General features: G+C 52.2%; 4 protein-coding genes across 4 annotated transcripts; 2 read left to right on the top strand and 2 right to left on the bottom strand.

Annotated features, from left to right (window-relative positions):
- Nucleotides 1–110: 110 nt before the first annotated feature.
- On the top strand, nt 111–1674 carry PtrM4_070630 (Mob1 family protein; the record flags this gene model as incomplete). Its single annotated transcript, XM_066105918.1, has 3 exons — nt 111–287; nt 358–1203; nt 1324–1674. 3 exons carry the CDS (start codon nt 111–113, stop codon nt 1672–1674), a joined length of 1374 nt encoding a protein of 457 aa, XP_065964545.1.
- Nucleotides 1675–3601: 1927 nt separating this feature from the next.
- On the top strand, nt 3602–6842 carry PtrM4_070640 (Fungal-trans domain containing protein; the record flags this gene model as incomplete). Its single annotated transcript, XM_066105919.1, has 3 exons — nt 3602–3839; nt 3890–3958; nt 4009–6842. The coding sequence occupies 3 exons, from the start codon at nt 3602–3604 to the stop codon at nt 6840–6842; spliced, it is 3141 nt and encodes a 1046-aa protein (XP_065964546.1).
- Nucleotides 6843–7665: 823 nt separating this feature from the next.
- Nucleotides 7666–10982, bottom strand: PtrM4_070650 (Distinct helicase family with a unique C-terminal domain including a metal-binding cysteine cluster; the record flags this gene model as incomplete). Its single annotated transcript, XM_066105920.1, has 2 exons — nt 7666–7673; nt 7817–10982. The coding sequence occupies 2 exons, from the start codon at nt 10980–10982 to the stop codon at nt 7666–7668; spliced, it is 3174 nt and encodes a 1057-aa protein (XP_065964547.1).
- A 463-nt stretch (nt 10983–11445) lies between these two features.
- On the bottom strand, nt 11446–12551 carry PtrM4_070660 (uncharacterized protein; the record flags this gene model as incomplete). The annotated part of the gene is made up of 2 exons (XM_001941625.1): nt 11446–12083; nt 12134–12551. The coding sequence occupies 2 exons, from the start codon at nt 12549–12551 to the stop codon at nt 11446–11448; spliced, it is 1056 nt and encodes a 351-aa protein (XP_001941660.1).
- Between the last annotated feature and the right edge of the window lie 203 nt (nt 12552–12754).

Consider the following 12754-nt stretch of genomic DNA (forward strand, 5'->3'; position numbering starts at 1 on the left):
GCTCAGAAGTCGGAAAGTCAACAAAACACCCCACACCCAATTGCCCAGCTGTTTACCCAGCGTCTGCTGTGAAGACATAGATTAATTCTATCGCTCGTCGCGACATAACCATGACTTCACCGGCTTCGCCCCGTCTGCCCAGCCCGCCACCAATTCCAGAGGACCAGGTGTCGCCGGTGTCGGCCTCTCCAGAGCAGCAGAAGCTGTTTAGTAACCTTGACCATGCCGCCGAGAGGAGGATACGACCAGGAACAAAGGCAGTGGATATGGCAAAAGGTCCTCCGCTGGTGGAGCTATCAGAGGCACGTCTACACGTCTACACTTGGGAAGCGCATCTAACAATCTGCGTCTGCACAGATCGATTCCGCCTTCCAACTCACCGAATACCTCAAAGCACTCCACCACTCCCTCACGCACCCAACGGATCCGAGAATCCTTGTACCAGTAGACAAGCAAATGGCTTTCAAGATTGCACATGCACCCGAGAATGTAGACAAGACACTATGGCTGTACGAACTGTGCCGCTTCCTCATACAAGAGGCCAACTCCATCTTTCTCGGCCTCCTCAAGGATAAACCACCATGCTCTGTTATGACATGCCCCGAGATGCGCGCCTCCGAATGGCAGTATCTCTGCGCAGTTCACGATCCCCCAAAGTCATGTTGCGCCTTCGACTACTGCTCCCACACGCTGGACTGGGCGGGTAATATTCTTACATCACCCAAGCATTTCCCTTCGAGACTTGCTCTGGGAACCGATTCATCTACACAGCATTCGCAGACGCGCCAACTAACTAATATCTTTAGGCGCGTGTATAGGATCTTTGCACATGCATGGTACTCACACCGCGACGTTTTCTGGAAGATTGAGGGAAAAACAGGGCTATATGTCTTGTACAAGACAGTCTGCGATGTATATAGTCTGGTGCCAGAAGACAACTACACTATTCCTCCAGAGGCCGAGGGTATCGATTCAAGCGCTGAGCCAACGCCGGCCCCACCTGTGATCATGAAGCGAGAGCCCTCAAATCCAGGACCACAGCGCTCTGATAACCCTGCCGAGAACATGTCCGACAACTCACTATCAACAGCCGGCACAACGAAGCGACATAGACATTCGCCTTCGGTAGGACCGACAGCTGTACACACGGTAGTGGAAGAAAACGAAGATGAGGAGGAGGGCCCGGTTCTACAATCACGGCCTGTAACGCAAATCTTTGATACAACACCAGAGGACGAAGCTGGAGAGGGAGATAGCGATGGAGATGTCACAGCGTTTGAAGATGAGGGAGACGAAGAGGAAGATGCTGAGGAAGAAAACGAGGCCGAGGCTGAATCTGCCGAAGATGCGACAGCGTCAGAAGACAAGGACGGCAAGCTTGAGCCGGCAAAGCAAAACACAAGCGAGGAGACGGTCGATCCTGCCCCCAAGCCAGACGAGGAGCCGGGTGGGGGTACAGCCACAGCCACAGAGCCAGCAAGCGCCGAAACTACCACGGCAGAGGTCTCCAATGAAGAGCCTGTGGGAGAACAAGCTACCCAAGAAGAGGCGACTGCTGTCAAGGACGCTGACAAGCCAACTACTGTCGAGGCAGAGGAAGAAGAGAAGCCTGAGTCTGCTGTTAAGCCAGCGGACAAGGACAACGAGGCCGAAACCAGAGCGGCTGATGCTTAGGAAGCCATTAATGCCGGTGGTGATGAGTAGGGCTATTACTATGCATGTACTTCAAACCTGGTATGAGGTGCTGGATCCAGTGTTGTGGATACCGAGGCATGGCTAGCTTGGGTTTCTGTGTCACTTTGCAGGCCTATGAGCGGGGGTTATGACGGGATAATGGGAATTCGCATGGATAATTGACGTGGAGGCTGGCAAGTTGTTTGCCATGTGTTGCTCCAACGACGGGTTGTAAAAGCCCAACAAATGGCGTCTGTGTCGCTCCCGCGGGCGTTTATCTCTAGCAACGAAAAGCGAGGGGATTATAGACCAGGATAGGGCCTTGTGCAGATTACCGGAGATGCAGAAATGTGCAGCTTTGAAACTTGGTACTGTAAAGGAATAAAAAGCAATATCCCATCCAGGCATAGATGTCTTGGCCATAACGGGCGCTCGGTGACATGCTAACCAGAGGGGTGGAGGCCACAGGAATAGAGACTTGTGCTAGGCGAGGCTGGATGTTATGCATAAAGACAGTTTTGTTCCTCCACCAGGGTGTCATAAAATACTTGACAGGGTGGGTAGGCACCTAAAAGGCGTGTCTGGCGACTACAGTAGCCTTTGTACACTAGTATGTTCGGTATACCATGACATCCAGGCGCATACATGGTATTAGCTTGTAGAGTAATATATCTGGCATTTTCCATGTAGATAACAGGGGCCAGAAGTCCATGTTCATTCAGCGGCAGATGGGGATTTTGATAAGCAATGTTTATTGATGGAAGCAAGCAATCTGCGATGCGGATACACGGGCGATGATGCTGCCGCCGAGCTCCGACTCCCGCTTGTTCTTAGCATGAGTAGTGACGCCCGTGTGGATAGCAATTGGTGGAGTCTCCAGAAGGGTGGTGGACCCTATGCTGGGGTATGGCGCCCTAGCGTTCGCCGAGGACCCGAAGCCGGGTTAGCTTTTGGGTAAATGCTGACGAGTAAGATTGAGAGGAAGTGTGGCACTGTAATGAGGTTTAGTAATTAGTCTTAGGTCAGGCGATGCGCAGGACTGGGCGAGAGATGTTGAGAAGGAAGAGGCTGGACAGGTCAGTGACAGTGTGACAGTAGCAGCAGGTCGACATTACGTTTGATATAGGCATGCGCAGCTTAGAGAGTGGACTTGTACATAGTTGTCGGCCCCCACGCTCGGCCCATGGCGGCTTTCGCTTCTCCACAGGGACAATAATAGGGCGTATGTAGGGACCTGTTAATGCAGTCAACTGTCGGGTGGTTGTATAGGCGGCGATTGATTGCTGACGGCCCCCCAGCAAGCAGGCAGCTCTGTGGCCACCCTACTGTACAGTACCCCTCACCAAGTGCTTCCTATCGCGGCTACGGCGGCGGATACGTCAAGGTGTCTGGTGGCGCAACGGCACAGCTTACATAGAGATATCGGCCTTGTTTATCCCTCGTCCCGTCTGCTCCCACGACTCTCCCCACGTTTGCGTTCAGGGTTCAGTCAACAACACACTTCAGCCCTCGCGATTCGTCTCGGTGGTCTCGACTGCAGACGTCTAGGCGACATCTGCACAGGCCCCGGGCCATTATCACTGACTTGCGCCCCTCGAGACCGTAGTCGGCCATTGCTACACACTGAGCGCCCGAGTACCGACTACATCATCCCTTCCTTGACTAGTCCCTGATCTGCTCGAGGCCGCGTGAATACCCAAACTAGCATGCCCGCCCATCACCCAGCGCCTCTTGACTAACGCATACACCACGCTTTGGTAGTCGGACACGCGAGCCTCCGCCACCGCTACACAGACGTCTACCTTCCCCAGTCGCGACACAAGACACTGCCCACGACTGCCCACTGGCGATGACGGCGCAAATCCTGTCTATGCATGCTGCGCACGCGTCGGATTTGGCAAAGATTCAGACACACTTTGGAGACAAGATGGACACTACTGTCGGTGGTCCGAGTGAGCCACCTACCCCCGCTTCGCCTGACAGAGGTCGGAGACGCGACCGAGATGAGGGTAGCAACTCGGGAGATGGTGACGGTGACGGTCAGGGTTCGTCGAGAAAGCGCAGGCGTAGTAGAAAGGGCCTGGACAAGAAGTTCGAATGTCCGCATGAGGGTTGTGGAAAGAGCTACTCGCGCGCAGAGCACCTATATCGACACCAGTTGAACCGTGAGTGGCTGCACCGCTTCTATCCGTCAACACAAGCTAATGTTGCATAGACAATCCAAAGCAAATCTACCACTGCGATTTTCCTTCATGCGGTCGGTCTTTCGTGAGACAGGATTTATGTAAGTTTTCTTTATTGGTTTCTAATACTTAAAGATGCTAAGAAGATTAGGCGCTCGTCATAAGGAACGACACACAGCCCGCGGGTCGCAACTGTTGCGCAAGGACACGTTCAATATGCACAACCTCAACCCTATTGTGACGGCAGCTTTGGGGGGAAAGAATGCACCACCAAAGCCGCTCGGCATGAAGACGCAAGTCTCGCATGGCATGCAGTCGCCAGTGTCGGGCGCATCCACAAACGGCCAGAGCAGCGCAATGTCGCCGCCAAACTTCCAGTCGCCCGCCTCGACTGCCACACTCAGCCGGCAGGACTCATTGCAAAGAACGGGCAGCGAAGACAGATACCGCAGCGGTTCTGATGCCAAGCCTTATGACATGCAGTCTCAGAGCATGGGCAGCTTTGCACCCCCACCCCGTCCCGCCGCTTTGGGCAACTACAGTGGAGGTCGCACACCTCTCCACAACTCCCCGCATGTGGGTAATGGCAACTTCACACGACCCGAACTACGCACCCAAACATCAGGCCTCAGCTCATATGGCTCGAGCTCACCTTTCAACTCGGCCGTCACACCGTCGCAGTCGCAGTATACTCCCTCGTCGTCGACTGCCTACCAAAACAGCGCAAGTGCGTATCCATCACAACAAAACTTTCCTCCCTTCACTTCCTTACCTCCACCAGAGTACCCCCAACCAGCCGGCACCCCTATTTCTCGAGAAGCAGAAAACCAGTTCTATAATGGTACCTCCGGACAGACGCCCATGAATGGCGTCGAGTCGACTGGCCAGATGGACGATCGGATGCATGGTGTATCTGACGCAATCATGGACCAAAACCCCGCCTACGCTATCCCCATGTTTGGCGGCGCTGGATACAGTCGGTCGCCCTTTGCCATGGCCGACGACTTTGCAGCTTGGCTGTTCAACGACAACCAGTTCAACCCAGGTGGTGCGTCGCCGATGGACTACCCGGGCGGAGCCAACCCCGTAGCTGGTGCGTCTTCTAGAATTGGTCTTCAAGCCCCGTATTTTAACTATGACCCTTCAGTTGCCGGCTACCTCAACAACCCCGCACCACCCTCTCATCCCATGGCCGTCCACAGCATCCTGGACACCACACTCCCAGAAACTGCTCTATCAGAAGACAAGCGGAGGGATCTGCTCGATTTGATCCACCTCCGCTTCAACGAAACTGATCATGCGCCAGTCAAAAAGCAAAAAGAAGACATCATGGAGGGAGACAGGGACGACAGCCACCACGTACTGAGTCTACACATGATGCAGACATATATCAGTTCGTACTGGGTCCACTTCCACCCGCAACTACCCATCCTTCACAAGCCCACCTTCAATGCAAGCACTTGTCCCGACCTCCTGTTGCTCGCTATTATGTGCCTTGGCGCGTCTTGTCTGGAGAAGAACTATGGCCAAGAGACTACAGAAGCTTGCGCTTCGTTGTCCAATTTTTTAGCCTGGCATTTGCGCTGGGAGCTCTTCATGGATGCCGACTTCCGCCCTCCCGCTAAACTGTGGATCTTCCAGGGTTTGCTTCTTCTAGAGATATTCGAAAAGATGTATTCCACACGCCCATTGCATGAGAGAGCGCACATTCACCATGCCACGACGCTGACACTGATGAGGCGAGGAAGTTCTTTAATTGGAAGATCAGCGTTGGACTCGCCTCCAAGCGTCAAAGACTCAAAGGGCAATGGGCGCGGTGGAACGAACACACCGGATGAATGGTGGAACCATTGGATCACAAATGAAGCCACTAGGAGGGCGGCATTTGCAGCCTTTGTTCTGGACAGCATTCACGCTACCATGTTCGGCCACAGTGCCGTCATGGTTGCTCACGAGATGCGCCTTCCATTGCCGTGTGATGAAGCTCTGTGGTCTGCAACAAGCAGCTCCGAAGTGGGTCGGGTTGAGCAAACACTGACTTCAAATGGCATTAAACCAATGTCTTTCCTCGATGGTCTTAAGAAGACGTTGAATGGACAGAGTGTCCGCACTAATTCGTTTGGGCGTACAATTCTCATGGCAGGTTTGCTCAGCGTATCGTGGCACATGAATCAGCGGGATTTGCAAGTCAGCTCACTCGGTGTCACACCCGCTCTGGGGGGGCGCGACAAGTGGCGGGGATCCCTGACGCGGGCATTCGACTTTTGGAAGCAAGACTTTGACAGCTCGCTAAATCGACCGGATGATCGTTCCTCCTCACATACGTACGGCTACTCTCACGGTGTCGACGAAGACAATGTCTTTGAAGCACGGACCGTTCTGCACCACCTGGCGCACATGGCCATGCACGTTGATATCGTGGATTGCCAGATATTTGCTGGCGCTCCCAGGTTGCTCGGAAGATCGATTACACCACAGGATTACAACGGCGCGCAAAAGCGGATGAAGGACGGATGGGCCCCCTCTGCCCGAGCCCGCGACGCCACCTTTTACGCCCTACGCTTCCTCTCTAACGTGTTAGTCGCCGGTGACCACAGCCTAAACCCCAACTCCTCTTCTGCCAGCGGCTTAACATACTCCGCACGAAACGACTACCTCCTCAACCGACCCTGGGTTCTATACTTTGCCACGCTAATCGTCTGGTCCTACGGCTTCGCCCTCGACGGCCCCGTCAAAGAACCCTACCAACTCCCCACCTACGACGACAAGGTCAGAGACATGGTTCTCTACCTCAATCGCGTCGGAGGTGTCCAATCACCCGACGACCTGACTAAAGTCACAAACCGAAATGCTTGCCTCGGTTTGCTGATCATCATGAGAGATATGTTTAAGAAGACGAGGTGGGAGTTGTTGCATGAAGCTAGCAACCTTCTCACTAAATGCATTGAGATGCTTATTCCGAATGCGGGTGCGGCTGGGTATTAAAGCTGCATATATACACCTGGAATGGGCTTTCTCTTTCTTCTGCGCTTAGGCGCTATACTGCTGATGTCCCCCTATTGGGTTCGACAAGCGTATATTGCTCTTTTTCTCATTTACGAGGCTATGATATGGCTTGTTATATGTTTTTACTGTCTTTTCTGATACTGTTGTTGTTAATGTTGCATTCCAGCGAGGATGCCCTTTTATTTTATTTTGCGATACCTTGATCTGTATACATTTCATAAGTGGCTTATGCTTGTGGTATGTGTGTGGCATGGAGGATTTATTGAGCTGCTTTATACCCCGGGGTAGTATGTGTGCGTGCACCTGCGTGTGTGGATGTGGATGTTTGTGTGTTAATATGGCTTGGTATATGAGTGCTGTTGTGCACTGTTTTTGGACCTATGCATTCATGGATATGAGTATGTGGGGATGTGAATGTTGGAATGAAGATACAAAAGTTTGGTTGATTATGAACGTTGTATTTGTGATGGTTCACTCTATCGTAATCCTCGGTCGACACAAGTTATCAACATCCAGCTATCGATGCACCCCAATAAACGTCCTCTCACCCCCAAACATATGCACACTCCTACTAAAATGATCCTCATCCTCTTCTTCCTCTTTAACCCAAACCCCATCTACCAACTTTGCTCTAACCATCTTCTCCCCCTCCATCTCCCCCCTCAATCTCCCGTTTTCATCCTCTCCAGGTAACTTTCCCCCATCCCTCCCCACCCCCTCCGCCATGCGCACCCCCACAGCCTCAACAACAGTATCAAACCCAGCCTCGACATCCTCCTCTCCCCACGGCAACGCCTCAACATCAATATCCTTCTCGCGTCCCAGCAAACACATTATAATAACACCCGCACCCGCTTTCGACATAACCTGATTCGCCTGCTTACAAGCATCGTCGTTGCAGCACTCGTTGCATCCTTGCAAGCAATGACAGTTCATCAATCTCTGACACGCACGTTCGAGCAACTCATCTACGAACTCGAAGGCTTTGGTGCTGATGCCCGATCCATTTGCGCCACCTTTTGCGTCATAGAAGGTTAGTCTAGCTGGTCTTTTGCGCAGCGAGTCTTTTGCTAGAAATTCCTTTTCGGGGACTTTGCATTCTGTGCGTACGTCGCCTGGTAAACTGATGACGAAATTCGGCATCAAGCTCAGCACAGCGTGTTCGGCGGCGTGGATACCAGCGGCAATGTTAAGGCGTCTGGAACGTAGAATTTGGAGCGCGGAGGTGGGCACATCGAGCCACATGCCTTTACTATGCAACACAATAGGTGGATTATCAACCTGCACGGCATCAAGGATTCTCCTCCTCTTATCGATCTTGAAAAACCCGTAGACGACTTGAGTGATTTTGATGGGGCCGAAGAAGGCTTTTGAGTGGGAGCCGGGGATGCGGCGTATAGCTTGTGTTTCGACGGGGTCGATGTCGGTGTAGTCGCGCTGTTGGGTTGTCCAGTCTACTTTTACGAGTTCGACTTTTGCGAGCATGCGGTCGGGGTGGAATTCTTTGACGAGGTATGTGTTTCCTTGGTGCAGGAAGATGCCGCCGTCGTAGAGGGTGAAGAAGGCGCGGGAGGCTTCGAGTTCCTCGAGCACGACGTTGCGGTTGTTAGTTGTGTCGATGATGGCGAAGTGGTCTTCTTCTGTGTCGCGAATGGCGACGGTGCGGGAGGGTTGAGGGAGGAAACGTGTGTTCACGTGGTAGAAACCGTCTCTGTCGAGGCGCATGCGTTCGCGGGCGAGTTTGGGGAGGAGGGGCCCGAAGTAGGAGGTGTCGGTTTCGAGGTTGATGGGGAGTTCATGGGCGGCGCATTGGACGTGGCCTTCTAGGACGAGCATATTTTCTAGGTCGACTTGTAAGGCGCAGTTTGGCTTGGTGAAGATCTCGTCAGGGTTGGACATGTAGTGTTGATCGGTGGGGAAGCAGTCGCCCACGAGGACGGATAGAGAGTCTTTGTTTCTTCGACCTGCACGGCCACTCTGCTGGCGGAGGTTGGCGATAGTGTACGGGAATCCAACTGTGACGACGGCATCTAGAGATCCAATATCGACACCGAGTTCCAGCGCACTTGTGGCCACGATACCACAGAGTTTGCCTTCGAACATTTCCCGTTCAATCTCGCGTCTATCTTGCGGCGTGTAGCCACCGCGATATGACATGACTCTTGAAATAACCTCTGTTCGCTCAAGGTTCGTCAGTTCCGTCTTGACTGCAGCAAGCAGTGCCTCACACTGCTTCCTCACACGACAAAATGCAATCGCTCGCACGCCCCTGAGCATGAGCTGACAAAACAACTTTGCCGTCTCAGCCATACAATCACCACGTCCAGACGTAGGGTCCCCTGGATCCTTGAACGGAGTGTTCCAGCACACAAACTCTTTCCGTCCAGAAGGCGAGCCATCGAAATCCGTCAACTTGACCTCATCAACCCCGAATATCGTCTTCATATGCTCTTCTGGGTTCGCCACCGTAGCAGAGCAGGAAATGAACTTTACATGGCGGTTTCCCACCGCTGCACATATCCTCCGTAAACGACGCATGATGAAGGCCATGTGTGCTCCAAAGAGTCCGTTGTAGACGTGCAATTCATCCACCACGACAAATCGTAGGTTCTGCAGAAATGTGCGCCATGCATCCTCTTGCGGTAATATGGTAATGTGCAACATATCAGGATTCGTGAATATGATGCGCGCCTCATCTCGGATGTAGTTGCGGTCGCTCATCGGCGTGTCACCGTCAAACGTCTCCACCAGCACCTCTTCGAACCCAGGCATGAACCGCAGAAGCTCCTTCATACTCTTTCGCTGATCCTGTGCTAGCGCTTTTGTTGGGAAAATGTACATTGCCCGAGTGTTTGGTTCTTGTTCGAGCTGGTGCAACACCGGTATTTGGTAGATGAGTGATTTTCCAGAGCTAGTTGACGTCGAGACAATCACATTATGTCCATCGTACAAGTTGTTGATAGCCTCGGCCTGATGTGCGTATAACTGAGTGATGTTTCTCGTGTTGTAGAGCGCGTTCACAAGGTTCTGCGACATGGCAAAGTTCAAATCGCCGTATACTGGCTCTTGAGGATCGAAGACGCGGTGGCCGTCTGGCACGATTTGACCAGTATACCATTCGAGTGACTTGATCTCATCCAGGATTTCTGGGATGGGCTTGCGTTCGGCGGGAATGGTTGCTGGTATCAACGATCTCTCTGGACCAGGTGTCGATTCTCTACTCTCACTGGAGACTGGTATGTAAACTTTTGATACCTCCTTGATCTTCTCCACTGCATCTAAACCCTCCTCGGCGCATTGATTCAAGAATGCATTGACTGCCGACGTAAACTTGACGTTCCGCTTCTCGATAAGATTCATCATCTGCTTCTGACTGTACACAGGCATCTTGAGATCCTCATTACGCAGCTTCGTCGTAGCCTTGGTCGGCTCTCCAGTCTTCTTGTCCTTGACCTGGCGCTTCAGATCGCCATCAACAAACTCGAAAAGCAGCACCTCCTTGTGTTCGCCTTTATCCGGTTCAGGCTCCAAAATAGCAAAGTCTGTTGTCCGTCTTCCTTTCAGGTTATCTTCCGAGCCCATTAGATTGATTTGCAGCATGGCTTCGTCGACATATGCAAAATTGATTGCTTTTGGAATCAATGCTGTGATTTGCGCTACATCTTCTATGACGAGCTCTCGTTGTAGATTGCTCTCAACAGTGCTTTTTAGATTATCCAGCGTTGTCGCGAGATGCTTGCGCGTGCAGAGAAAGGTGTACACCATGTTCATCGCCCGATGTACTTGAGCAAGCTTCGTAAAGTGCTCGGGCCAGGGTATTGACGTTTCGACAAGCGCGGAGGAGCCATGGCGTGCAAGAGTTGGCTTGCTAGTATTCTTCTTCTTTGGAGTTCTTCGTGGCTTCTTCCCTCCATCGTGCGTTTTGGTGGCTACTGTCGTAGTCGTGCTCTCGACCGTCTCCGGCTGGTGAGGTTCGATCAGCGAGCCGTCGGGTCCCACGACTTCATTCTGGCCTTCAGTAGCCAGTGCAGCTTCTTCCGTTACGTCATCGTCGCGAACCTTTCGTTTCCGTTTTCGTACGGTCTGGCCAGATACTGTTGCAGCCTTCAATCGCGGCATATTTGTGCATTGTCGTGTTCTTGGTGTGCTCCCGGCGGTCAACTTTGTTCGAGAAATCAATGACGCAATGGCGCAAAGAAGGTGCGCTTTCTTTCAAGCAGAAAAGGTACTCGTTGCTTTTTTCCTGCACATTCAAACAGCTGCAGACGCGCTGGCGTTTTCTACTTCCACCATGGACGCGACTGTGACACTGGACGCGAACATTTACGTGGCGCGTTGCCACACGCTCTCACGTGCACCCAAAACCTCTCCTTCACGATACATTTCAGGGAAAAGGAATCGACTAGGCGGTGCATGACCACCTATTCAAACATTGCTTTATCACACCGTTGGGAACACTTGATACAGCCGAATAAATTCGTTTGTTCTGTAAATGCCGTGATCTGGCAATTCATGTACCACAGCATGGTTTCTAATTGTAGATCCTGGACCATCTTTATCAAGCACCACCTCTACACACATCCTACCCTACCGTCGCCCAAAACTTGTCAATGTCCTCTGGGACGTCGACACCATTTCGCTCTGCAAACTCCTTCCAGTTCAACGTCGGCTGATACCACTTACGCGACGTGACCCAGTGCACTTTCATACGATTGTTCAGTAAATAAGTGCGACGCTTCACTTCCATCAGCGGCCAATCCGTCATCTCCACATCCCCACCCTCTCCTTTGATAACCAGTTGCATGCAATTGGAGTACCAGTCCGGCAAACCAGTAAAGTCCACATGCTTGATACCACGCAGCGAAGCCAAGCTCTCCAGTGCGAACATTGACTCTTCTATGTCGCGTGGAAAAAGGAAATTCCGCGGTGTCATGGTAAAGTGTACTTCGAGATGTTCCAGGAGAGACTTTTTATCCGCATCATCTGCATGCATTTTGAGGATTTCGACAAAATACTCCAGGCGTGCGCGCTGGCGCTTGACCGCCCAATGGTAGTTGTTGGCAACAAGGTCAATGCGGATGTGGCGTAGATTGCGGAGTTGGGAGAGTGTAATCTGTGTCTGGCCTAGAGCGCCGAATATCATAGGGCTGCGGAATGAGATTGGCTCGAGGGGCTCTCCATGTACAGTGAACTTGTATGTGTTCTGTCCGTAGAGGACGGCTGGCAGTTGTTAGCTGAAGACCATGAGTTCAATACAGACATATACTTACATTGCACATCGTTGCGGAAAAGCTTGCTTACGCGGAACAGCTGCGACTCTACCTTGAAGTGATGATGCCGGCGCACTCCTGTTCGTCTATAGAAAGGATCACCTCCAAGCTGGATAACACTTCCGTCCTTTGAGATGCCATTAGCTACCCAGTACAAATCCCTTCTGCACCATGAGCGTTTGGGAGTATGGTGCACGAATGTGATGGTCAGGCTTTGCGGTATCAGGAAGGAGTAGATATGATGGCGAAGCTCAGGTGGCAGAGCGAACAAGCGGAAGGCTGCTGTAAAGGCTGCTGTAGGGTCAAGGTTACCATTGTCGTCGTTAGTGGTGACCTGTTCGCCATTGTTTCTGGCATGTTCTTGAGAAGAATTGGAGTAGTCATCTGGGTCACACCCATCGGGTAGTGACGAGGGCATCCTGTTGGTTCAGGTAGTTTTCCAAGTACCAAGTGGGTTTGACCAAATCTGTCGGACCAAGGTTGCGGGTTGAGCTTGTCAGTGGTATGAGACTTTCGGCAGGTATAAATATTTGGGTGTGAAGCAGACAGTGAAGACCACGTGCGAATAGTGCGTGCCGCGCCCGCAATGCGCAATCAAGCAACAGATCAATGGCAAGTGGT

Source organism: Pyrenophora tritici-repentis, chromosome 2, assembly GCF_003171515.1.
Source record: "Pyrenophora tritici-repentis strain M4 chromosome 2, whole genome shotgun sequence".
Lineage (NCBI taxonomy): Eukaryota > Fungi > Ascomycota > Dothideomycetes > Pleosporales > Pleosporaceae > Pyrenophora > Pyrenophora tritici-repentis.